At 38.9% G+C, this 12,500-nt stretch overlaps 2 protein-coding genes across 3 annotated transcripts in view; both read left to right on the forward strand.

Moving 5' to 3' along the window:
• spred1 (sprouty related EVH1 domain containing 1) overlaps positions 1-2,594 on the forward strand; it is a 32,678-nt gene extending 30,084 nt beyond the window's left edge. Inside the window, exon 6 of the mRNA XM_026229299.1 lies at positions 639-2,594. Coding sequence (XP_026085084.1) covers positions 639-1,292 — 654 coding nt within the window. The 3' untranslated portion in view covers positions 1,293-2,594. The remainder of the gene's footprint in view (positions 1-638) is intronic.
• Positions 2,595-11,292: 8,698 nt separating this feature from the next.
• fam98b (family with sequence similarity 98 member B) overlaps positions 11,293-12,500 on the forward strand; it is a 9,097-nt gene continuing 7,889 nt past the window's right edge. Inside the window, exon 1 of one of the 2 annotated variants that reach the window (XM_026229301.1) lies at positions 11,293-11,606. In XM_026229301.1, coding sequence (XP_026085086.1) covers positions 11,569-11,606 — 38 coding nt within the window. In that variant the 5' untranslated portion in view covers positions 11,293-11,568. The remainder of the gene's footprint in view (positions 11,607-12,500) is intronic. The other variant, XM_026229302.1, reaches the window with a different exon arrangement.

Raw genomic sequence — 12,500 nt, forward strand, 5'->3', positions numbered from 1 at the left:
CCATTGGCTTTTGGATTATTGCAGAAAATGAACTCCGTGTCCAGCAAAAGTTTCTGATCCTTCACTGTTTGTCCATCATTATAAACTTCACGAATGAACGCAACTTTCATGAATTTTGAAGCCTAAATACAGTCATCAGAAGTAAAAAGCTAAATGTAAACGAGCTGCTACAGCACGGTCACATCTTCATCAGTCATCATTGAGCTTCAGCGACTCTTCATGTTCACAAAACTGTGATTCTGAACACAGACTAGTAAATAGATGTTAACCTGTGCGCGGTGTTGTAGTTTAATGTCCCAGAAAACATCTGGAGTCCTATTTACACAAATGTTTATTCCCAATACAAGTGAAAGCTAAAAATATGCCGTAGAATAAATGTGCACCAAAGTTGAATCGCAGGTGCTCAACCAATCGAGAAGAAAAGTGCAAGACTCTCTCTACAATGGTTTCTTCAAAAACAGTGTCATTTTCAGCCAGCAGGTGAAGTTAGGCAAACTATCTGTGTTTACTTGTGTCTGTAGAGCGAGTGTTTTACTTTATTCTAGAGTAGTGTGAAAAAATCTTGAGCTTGTTATAGACACAGACACTGTCACAGTATTTCAGGCTTGTTGATGGTCTTTTGACCCGTTGCTTCGCAGGTTTCCTTCAGCAGCAGGCGGCACGTGAGCTTTCACATGGACGAGGAGGAGATCGTGCGCATCAACCCGCGCAAGGACGTCCTCATCCGCGGCTACGAGGACTACCGGCACCCGGTGCTGTGGAAGCAGGACCCGGAGCACGAGGAGCCCGACGCCTCCGCTGCCTTCTCCAAGCTGGAGGGTAAGAAGTGCGACTTCCTGTTCGGCGAGGACCCGGAGCGGCACAGCGGCGGCAAGGACCCCGTCAAGACACAGCAGCCGCCGGCCCTCGGCAAGAGCAAGGCGTCCCGGCGGCGGAGGGAGGACGGAGAGCGCTCGCGCTGCATCTACTGCAGAGAGATGTTCAACCACGAGGACAACCGGCGCGGACAGTGCCAGGACGCACCCGACCCCATCAAGCAGTGCATCTACAAGGTGAGCTGCATGCTGTGTGCCGAGAGCATGCTGTACCACTGCATGTCCGACTCGGAGGGAGACTTCTCGGACCCGTGCTCCTGCGACGCCAGCGAGGAGCAGTTCTGTGTGCGCTGGCTGGCGCTGCTGGGGCTGTCTCTGCTGGCGCCCTGCATGTGCTGCTACCCACCGCTGCGCGCCTGCCACCGCTGTGGAGAGGCCTGCCGCTGCTGCGGAGGGAAGCACAAGGCTGCGGGCTGAGCGCTGGCTTCTGTGGCCCGACACGGGCGAAGCGTCACTCACCGCTCGACTGGAGCTTGTGGAGAGAGCGGCCGAGCGCGGAGGAGCTCCTGACCTGAGGAGGACCGTCCTGGAAGCACGGACACCGGGAGGAAGCGCACGTCCGGAGCGACACGTCGCATCTAACTATGTGAAGAAATCATAATCCTATCGTGTCTTGTACAGAGATCTAACAAAGGGATTTCCGCTCTTGGCTTTTTCGTGCAGTTATTAACCGTGGCCTTTTCTTTTTCGACGCTAGGAAGTGCACAGACTCGTTGTTTTGCTCCTCATCGTGTTTCCTGAAGCAGAGCGCTGATGTTTCCAATCAAACAGCACTTACTATAATCCCACAAGCGCTTCGATTACAGAAGCTGCTCTCTGACTTTATTCTCGGAGGACATTACTCTCATGGTGGAATATAAGTGTTTATTTTGCATGCATGTTTAAAGCTGACGCTAAATCTTGTTTTGACTAATAATCAGATGTTTTGTGCAAAGATGATCTGTCAGTGTTGTGGGAAAGAACGACGGTTTACTTTCTATGCAAGTATTTCCACGAGACGCTGGGCTGTACATATCAACACTACTCCCGCAGTGACGGTACCCATCGTGGTTTGGTTTCACAGCATCATGTACATAAGTCACATTTTAATATTGTTTCACATTGAAAAGTAGTGGAGACGACGGAGAAGACGTGTGAGGTTTGAATGTGTAGAGATTGTCTCTAGTTTTGTATCGCAGTGCTCCGAACAAACGTCTTATGAAGCTGCTGGAAACAATCACTAACCGCATCACAAGATTTAATCAGATGACTGTTAATGGTGATCTAGTTCTCCGGTACGGTTTAACTCTTCTGTGTTGCTTCTTCTGGTGACGGCTGGCGCTGCGCTCATGTGACTAGTTTAATCCGGTGCTGTTGCTCTTCTCTCTTGATGGAAGTGTTGGCTCTTTCTGTGACGTGCTCGTGTTCTTGAGTCTTCAGTACAGCAGTGGTGTTCTGAGCAGCTTCGTTCTCCTCCATCTGAAGAAGTGCCTCGCTCCGCTTCTGCCGCTTTACATCTATCCATAGCTATTTCTATCACGGCTTGAAAATACTAAATATATGATGTAATATTTATAGTTCAGTAACTCATGTCATAGATGTATTTTCTGTATACAGATGTAGCTTGTTACTTTCATAAATATACAATGTAAATATGCATACAGAACTGTTTTTATGTTACACCATACACTTATTACATCAGTTAACTTTACCATGAAAATAAAAAGAGAGTTTAAAATAGTGCTGTGTGTCTGTGTGTGTGTGTGTTTTCACTTCTGCACTGTATTTCAGGAACAACCGTGTGTCCAGTAATAATCTCAAGGGCTGTTTTCATCTGAGAAACGGTCTAAATAAAGTAAAGCATGTGTTTTAGGGTGTGTGTGCCCCAGACTATTTAATCTCTATTCAACATTTAAACACCGATTGAAATGAAACGCTTTCACTCAGATGCTGTTATCATATGGAGTCTGGCCCAGTCACTTTATTATTATGTTCACGTCAGATATACAGTCATGGCCAAAAATATTGGCACCCTTGGTAAACATGATCAAAGAAGGCTGTGAAGATATATCTACATTGTTAATCCTTTTGATATTTTATAAAAAAAAATATCACAAAAAAAAAAATGTATTCTTTCATTGGATAATCAGAATATCATTATGAAATAAAGGTTTTTCTGAAATACACATTGGACACAATTATTTCCCCTAGAAATTCTTATGAGTGAAATATCTCTTAAGTATATTCCCATTCATGATCACAATTCTGAGCACTCAGCATGATTATAAACATGAAATTATCCAGCCGTGCCTACCTGTTTCAATGAAATATACATAATCATCCATCACAATGAGAAAAACCAAAGAATATACAGTATTGTTCAAAATAATAGCAGTACAATGTGACTAACCAGAATAATCAAGGTTTTTAGTATATTTTTTATTGCTACGTGGCAAACAAGTTACCAGTAGGTTCAGTAGATTGTCAGAAAACAAACAAGACCCAGCATTCATGATATGCACGCTCTTAAGGCTGTGCAATTGGGCAATTAGTTGAAAGGGGTGTGTTCAAAAAAATAGCAGTGTCTACCTTTGACTGTACAAACTCAAAACTATTTTGTACAAACTTTTTTTTTCTGGGATTTAGCAATCCTGTGAATCACTAAACTAATATTTAGTTGTATGACCACAGTTTTTTAAAACTGCTTGACATCTGTGTGGCATGGAGTCAACCAACTTGTGGCACCTCTCAGCTGTTATTCCACTCCATGATTCTTTAACAACATTCCACAATTCATTCACATTTCTTGGTTTTGCTTCAGAAACAGCATTTTTGATATCACCCCACAAGTTCTCAATTGGATTAAGGTCTGGAGATTGGGCTGGCCACTCCATAACATTAATTTTGTTGGTTTGGAACCAAGACTTTGCCCGTTTACTAGTGTGTTTTGGGTCATTGTCTTGTTGAAACAACCATTTCAAGGGCATGTCCTCTTCAGCATAGGGCAACATGACCTCTTCAAGTATTTTAACATATGCAAACTGATCCATGATCCCTGGTATGCGATAAATAGGTCCAACACCATAGTAGGAGAAACATGCCCATATCATGATGCTTGCACCTCCATGCTTCACTGTCTTCACTGTGTACTGTGGCTTGAATTCAGAGTTTGGGGGTCGTCTCACAAACTGCCTGTGGCCCTTGGACCCAAAAAGAACAATTTTACTCTCATCAGTCCACAAAATGTTCCTCCATTTCTCTTTAGGCCAGTTGATGTGTTCTTTGGCAAATTGTAACCTCTTCTGCACATGCCTTTTTTTTAACAGAGGGACTTTGCGGGGGATTCTTGAAAATAGATTAGCTTCACACAGACGTCTTCTAACTGTCACAGTACTTACAGGTAACTCCAGACTGTCTTTGATCATCCTGGAGGTGATCATTGGCTGAGCCTTTGCCATTCTGGTTATTCTTCTATCCATTTTGATGGTTGTCTTCCGTTTTCTTCCACGTCTCTCTGGTTTTGCTCTCCATTTTAAGGCATTGGAGATCATTTTAGCTGAACAGCCTATCATTTTTTGCACCTCTTTATAGGTTTTCCCCTCTCTAATCAACTTTTTAATCAAAGTACGCTGTTCTTCTGAACAATGTCTTGAACGACCCATTTTCCTCAGCTTTCAAATGCATGTTCAACAAGTGTTGACTTCATCCTTAAATAGGGGCCACCTGATTCACACCTGTTTCTTCACAAAATTGATGACCTCAGTGATTGAATGCCACACTGCTATTTTTTTGAACACACCCCTTTCAACTAATTCAACTAATTGCCCAATTGCACAGCCTTAAGAGCGTGCATATCATGAATGCTGGGTCTCGTTTGTTTTCTGAGAATCTACTGAACCTACTGGTAACTTGTTTGCCACGTAGCAATAAAACAATATACGAAAAACCTTGATTATTCTGGTTAGTCACATTGTACTGCTATTATTTTGAACAATACTGTATTTCTGATGTGCAGGAGAAGATAATTGAGCTTCACAAATTGGTGAAGAGCTAGAGTAGTGACAATTCCCTTTTCCACCATCAGGACAATAATTAAGAGTTTCCAATCAACAGAAAATGTTAGAAAACTGTCTGGAAGAGGATGTGTGTCTATATCGTCCTAATGCACAGTGAGGAGGAGAGTTTGAGAGGCTAAAGACTCTCCAAGGATCACAGCTGGAGAACTGCAGAAAATAGTTGAGTTTCTGGTTCAGAAAACCTTTAAAAAAAGATTGTCAAACAGTACCTACATCAACACATGTTGTTTAGGAGGGTTTCAAGAAAAATCTCCTAGCTCATCCAAAAACAAACTAAAGCATCTTCAGTTATCAGACGCGACTGGAACTTCAAATGCGACTGGCTTCTGTGGTCAGATGATAAAAGCCTGAATACAGCACTTTGTTACACAAAACATTACATTTCTATAAAAATGAACAAATGAACAGGAATGCTTTATCAGAGCTCAATCATTCTGGGCCTGATCTGATTTGAGCCTCTTGTTTCAGTCTTCGGACTCATTTTGGCTAATGCTCAAAAACATAAAGGACATTCAAACATTTTGAGCAGTATAGTTATAGTCAGAACAGTTAATTTGAGAATGTATAATTCTCCCTCTGTGTGTGTGTGTGTGTGTGTGTGTGCGAGTGGATGTATCTGTTTACACTCTAGACCAGTGGTTTTCAACCTGTGGTGGGCCGCCAATTACTATTCAAGATTTTTATTCATCACTTACACAATAATATATAGCATATAACCAGCAGTGAAATGTGAGTCAGGTCCGCTCCATGGACAGTGCAATTATTAAAGAAAACAACACAGATGAAAATATACATAATGTAAGAATGAAATAAAACTAAACAATAAAAATATAAGAATAAAAATATTTAAAAGATGTATACTGTAGAATTAAATATAGAATGGAAAATAATGTGCATGAAAGTAAACTGTAGTCTTAAACATTAAAGGGTTAGTTCGCCCAAAAATGAAAATTATGTCATTAATAACTCACCCTTATGCTGTTCCAAACATGTAAGGCCTCCTTTTATCTTCTGAACACAGTTTAAGATATTATAGATTTAGTCCGAGAGCTCTCAGTCCCTCCATTGAAGCTCCATCGAAAATACATTTTGGTCCAAAAATAGCAAAACCGACGACTTTCTTCAGCATTGTCTTCTCTTCCGTGTCTGTGTGAGAGAGAGTTCAAAACAAAGCAGTCTGGATATCCAGTTCGTGAACGAATCATTCAGTTCACCAAATCGAACTGAATCGTTTTAAACAGTTCGCATCTCTAATACGCATTAATCCACAAAGAGACTGAGAGCTCTCGGACTAAATCTAAAATATCTTAAACTGTGTTCCGAAGATAAAAGAAGGCCTTACATGTTTGGAACAGCATAAGGGTGAGTTATTAATTACATAATTTTCATTTTTGGGTGAACTAACCCTTTAAGATATACAGGGATGTACAAGAAGCAAATGTGCAAACAGGGTGACACTGTCAGTGTGTCAATGTGAGGTAGTGAATGATGAATATCTTACTGATGAAGTGAACATTAAGTGTTCTGTTAATTAACATTAACATTAAGATTAACAGTTCTGCTTCTGCAGCGTTTGAGGTAGATGTCCTGCAGAGAGGGGAACCAGTCCCAGAGATGCACTCAGCTAAGCACACAACTCTCTGCAGGGCTTTGCACAATACACTAGTGTCAATACACTATTAAAAGAAATAATAATATTGTTCATTTATATCAAAATGTCTATGTCATAACTTAATAACATCATTTCATGTATATGATTAAATAAGAACAAAATATTAAATTGTTTTAATGTTAAACTGTAACTATGCTTCCACTATTCGAGCTCACTGATTGGTTTAAGAATAAACCACCAATTTATCATTTATATTTTTGCTGCATATGCTAAAGAACAACATCAGTTGTACCAAGTGGTGCCTACCCGAGTTATTTTCTGTTCATTGCCAGTTCATTCAGTAAAGACAGTTAACAATCTAGTTTCTGAGTACAAAGTTATTAACCCAACAATAGCGGGGTCAGTTAATAGAGCCTCACAGTCCCACCCACAGCTGGCACCGGAAGTAAAATTTCAATGCAATTTCTGCATTAACATTTGGGGTATAAGCCATTAAAACGTAACCATACATGGTAGACTTAAAACCAGCTACGGCTGTAGTAAGCGATAGTATATACTCATATAACGCCAAAGGATCATGGGGCACTAACCTTGTTTTGATATAAATGACTTTTATTCGCCATGTCTTGGCTAAGTACTTCATTACCCACAATCCTGAACAATCCCACAATCCCACAGTGATGCATCTGATTGGTGGAGCTTGTGTAACCGTCTGGTTAAACCCCGCAAAGACTGAAGATCATTAATAAAAAAATAAAATAAAATAAAAACCTGTGTTGCGTTTTTGTACGGTAGACTTATAAGTGCAATCATGATCTCCATGGCTGCCATGAGAAAATTCACTGGAGGAAAGAGTTCGTGCTGGCGGCCGTCATCAGGTTTGGAAGTCGCTCAAAAGGCTCGTTCGCGGTTGTGGCTCCAGTCGAATTCAATGAGGCGCGGTGGTTTATGGGATGAGTAGTTCCTGTGCTCGAAATGAAAATATGTACACAGTCTTGTACATTTGACTTTTTTGGGATTTTCTCTTATTTTTTTCACTCGAAATGATATGTTATATGCTTATGAGTTCAGCCGTAGCCGGTTATCCTCACACATGCTCTAAAACTCTTTAGATACAGATTTTTCCGAAAGTGAATGGGAGAAATTAATGGGAAATTTACTTCCGGCACCAGAGCTCTCTCGGGCTGTGGGCGGGACTGTGATGCTCTGTTGTTTTGCAGTGGGCCGCGCAAACATATGTGTTCGGTTGTGTGGGCCGCGAGTTGAAAAAGGTTAGGAACCACTGATCTAGATGTTTTAGAGGGTATCCCCTTCCTTGCTAGTTTAAATTATGTAGTTGAATTATTGCTCTTATTGAAGGACAGAATCAAATCAAATCACATTTGATGAAAATGAGTTATTCCTGGTGTTAAAGAGCCAGTAAGATGAAAATTCAAAGCTTCCTATCACTGTTTATAAGTCCTGTACATTAGGTTTAAATCCATCCAAGGTTAAAAACATTGTCATTTTGTCAAAATATCATTTTAAAATTACCTCAATTCTCAGAGGTCTCCAAACGGTTCGTGCGAAGCTGTTCAAAAGATTCAGTTTCCTTAAACCCCACCTTTCGGTAGCATACTGTGTTCTGATTGGTCAACTGACATAGTTTTGATTGGTTGTTCCACACACAACTTCACGGTAAACAGTGCGTTAGCATCTGTTTGGGGTGAATTATGTCTTATTCCTCTCACCGCGAAGCAAACAGTAAAATAAAAAACTTGAACAGTCTCGCTGCTCTTTCTTCTGTGTGGGTGTATTCAAGCCGCGCGCTTCAGTTTAAATCTGAATAGAGCGTTCATTTTAATGATGTGTTTGTACATGACGATCAGCGCAGACAGGCTGCAGACAGCACACATACTGATAAGACGCTCGGGAGAAAACAGACACATAACTTCATAATCAAACTTCGCGTTGTGACTCGGAGATGCTCGTTGTTCTAAATAAAGTTGGTAATGAACCCTCTTTTATGGCCAAACGCTTTGAAAATCACGCCTTGTACTCACCGAGATTAGAAAAGCAGTCATCAGTGAAATGTTGTAAGCACAACAAAATGGATTTGTTGTACTGCTCTGGTATTGTGGTAAAATGAATTGTAGCCATTGGTTCTTCTGATCTTCATTCTTTGGCAGTGAAAATAAAACAAACCAACCAGAGCGTCTATGTGTGTGTGGGGGGGGAGGGGGGCAGGTCAGAGGTCAGTTTCTCCCGAGACGGTGGGCGGAGATTATTATGCAAAGTGCTCCTAGTGACGTACATAGAGATGGGCAAAAGATTTGAAATCTATAACGACTCGTTTCAGCGATTCAGAGTCGACTCCTTACTTTAGAAGACAATAACTTTATAAATCGTGTACTTTTTGGTTTAATTATTTGCACATTGTTTACACTGATGGACAGCTACATCATACACTGTAATACAGGTAATTTTTGATTTCCCATCTGTGTGGCTCTTTAAGATATACATCAGGGTGCTGTCAAACTGCTTCGATTCAGACTCCTCTGTCTGTGTGATTACAGAAACAGTGTTTATACTGGATAATGAAACATATTGAACATCTTTATCTTCCTCAGGTGACACTTAGACATTAAGGGAAGAATAACTTATGTTTATATGAATTAACACTTGTTCAAATTCACTACCCTTTCATTATGTTCGGGATGAAACATCCACTCAATTAAACTGCTGTAAAAGTGTGTCAGATTTATATTTTTTCTTTATTATTATTATTATTATTTTTTGCACAAATCTGTTAATCAACTTCAGTCCAAAACTACCAAATGGTTTTTAAAAATCTTAATAAAGATTTAACTCTTTAATTACTAAGTTCATAAAGTATTTCACTGATTTGGGGGAAAAACACACAAAATGACTTATTTTCAATATAAAAGTAATTGTGGCTGGATTTTTTTTACCTTTTATTAGTAGCATAAAGATTAGTAGCAATATTGGCTCTGATGCATTTTTAGTTTTTGTGCAGCATTAGATTTAATTTTTTTCTCCCTAATTAGTTGTTGGTGGCTGTTTTTGCCCCATTGACTTCCATTATAACAACATTTTTTGATTGCAAAGCCATGACACCATATAATCATGCATTCTTGATTGTTTGTGGTTTTCACTTTTGGGAAGAGGTAACATTTGTTATTTTTACAGTTGATCACTAGGTGGGACCATTAACCCTTTAAATAGGCCTGTGAAAAAAAGGCTTAGTTTCTGGCTTGTATATGAAGCTATATGGAGTATAACAGCAAATGATATCGTGTGTGTGGTGTGTGAGAAAGAGAGAGTGTGTGTGAGAGAGACAGCTCTCACATGCCATCCTGCTGGTCATTTGATGGTGAGAAGAGCAGCAAGCAACACAAGAAAGGGCTTGACTTGAACTGAAGTTTTAGAAATGATTATGCAGCTTAACCCTCCAGCGAGCTTCAGCTTATTTGAAGTTGGTATTGCATTTTGGTTCATAATACATTATGTTCATAAATTTAATGCAAAGTAGATTTTTTTACAGGATTTAAAGGTTTTAAACTGGCTTTACCATCAAGAAAAGACAAGCATTTCACACATAGACCATCCATACTTTTCCCCATCAAATAGTAGCATGTGCATAAACACACCTCTTTTTTTATTGTTTACTCCATGTAGTTCTGAGAGCATGAGGTGCATATTTGGATTTCTTCAGATACTGTACATCAAGGTAAGTGCACAAAGGTCTCTCTCACACCATCTCTCTCTCTCTCTCTCTCTCTCTCTCTCTCTCTCTCTCTCTCTCTCTCACACACACACACACACACACACACACACACACACACACACACACACACTATAATTTGCTGTTATACTCCATATACAAGCCAGAAACTAAGCCTTTTTTTCACAGTCCTATCTAAAGGGTTAATGGTCCCACCTAGTGATCAACTGTAAAAATATCAAATTTTACCTCTTCCCAAAAGGGAAAACTGCAAACAATCAAGAATGCATGATTATATGGTGTCATGTCTTTGCAATCAAAAAATGTAATTATAATGGAAGTCAATGGGGCAAAAACAGCCGGCGACAACAAATGAGGGAGAAAACATTCAAATCTAATGCTGCACAAAAACTAACAATCCATCAAAGCCAATCTTGTTACTAATCTTTGACATGTCCAAGACTGTGATAAAAGGTAAAAAAAAAAAAAAAAAAAAAAAAAAAAAAAATCCAGTCCACAATCACTTTTTAAATTGAAAATGTCATTTTGTGTGTCTTTATTTTAGTTATTTTTTTCAAATCAGTGACATAATTTATGAACTTGGTAATTAAAGAGTTAAAATCTTGGATTTTTTAAAAACATTTGGTAGTTTTGATCAGGACTGGGGTTGATTAATAGATTTATGCAAAAAAAAAAATTTTTTTTTTGAAAAAAATATTTATCTGGTACATTTTTACAGCAGTTTAATTAAGTGGATGTTTTCATCAACGAACAACTCGAAAGGGTAGTGAATTTGCCCACAGTGTACCGTTGAGTTTTTGAAAAATTTCAATTTTCCCAAAATATGGGTCAAAATAACAATTGTCACCATAAATAATTCCATTAGCTCAAACACAGAGAAAGTTGTGGCCAAAATAAGACTCAACTTTACCCCCTAGTGGACGAAAACGTCCCCAACAACCCACAGGGGTTAAAAGATTATGATGACGGATAACTGTGATGACTCATTACTGTTACTAAAGAAGGCGCAGACTCTGAAGTATATATACGTCAGTCAGAACAGAATTTAAAAGACTATATATAGCGTTTTAAATTCTGTTCTGCTCTGACGTTGAAATGAAGGTGTAGCGGAACTCTCGTGTTTTTGTGTTTCTCGTCGGTCTGATTTGAGCGGCGCACTGCTGGAGTCGCGCGTCCAAATGAATTCTTCATTTCGGCTTTTTAAATGAAATATTGACCATCGTTAATGTGATCACAGTGTTATTAAAGTAAAATATATAATCATAGGTGAATGCGCTGAGGATGGAGAGCGATATACTGGACACGCTGGATCAGCTCGGGTAAGTTAAGCAGCAGCTGGGTGTGATTATGATTTAAATGAGCTTCAGATCAGATCATGTGTGATTTTCAGGTGTGTTTCATGAACAGCTCATTCAGAACAAAGTGCTCATCACGGCCTAAAAGATTCTAAATCAGAGCAGAAAGTCTGTGTCCTGTCTGAATGAGTTCTATCTATAATAAAGCGTGTGCTCTGTTTGTCTGCAGCACGTTTCTCTCCTCGACTCTTACTGTAATACTGACAGCATTTATCCTCAGTGTTATTCACATCTAAACTTTCATCGAGAAACGTACAGTCTCGTTTTCTGAGAAATAAATCAAATTCAGGACTTGGTTGTAAGAATCTTCTTGAAACAGACAGAAACTCTGTTTGCAGGAACACTTATTACTGTTTTAGAATTCGGGAGCACAGATATTCTTTCATTTTTATTTATTTTGTAAAATTGTAGAAGGTATTTTTTTTTACTAAGTTGTATTTTAAAGCTTTAAAGTGTTGCGAATAATAGACATTTTATGTTTAGAAATCATATTGATATATTCTGTTTAATTTATTCTGATGTTTCTATGTGATTGTCTGATATTTTCAGATGTTTGAATTCCTCTTCAGAAAGCCTGTATAATAATATTGAATAAATCAATATATACAGGTGCTGGTCATATAATTAGAATATCATCAAAAAGTTGATTTATTATAATAATTCCATTCAAAAAGTGAAACTTGTATATTATATGCATTCATTACACACAGACTGATATATTTCAAATGTTTATTTCTTTTAATTTTGATTATTATAACTGACAACTAAGGAAAATCCCAAATTCAGTATCTCAGAAAATAAGAATATAACTTAAGACCAATAGAAAGAAAGGATTTTTAGAGATCTTGGCCAACTGAA

Source organism: Carassius auratus, chromosome 42 (assembly GCF_003368295.1).
Source record: "Carassius auratus strain Wakin chromosome 42, ASM336829v1, whole genome shotgun sequence".
In the NCBI taxonomy this organism is placed as follows: domain Eukaryota; kingdom Metazoa; phylum Chordata; class Actinopteri; order Cypriniformes; family Cyprinidae; genus Carassius; species Carassius auratus.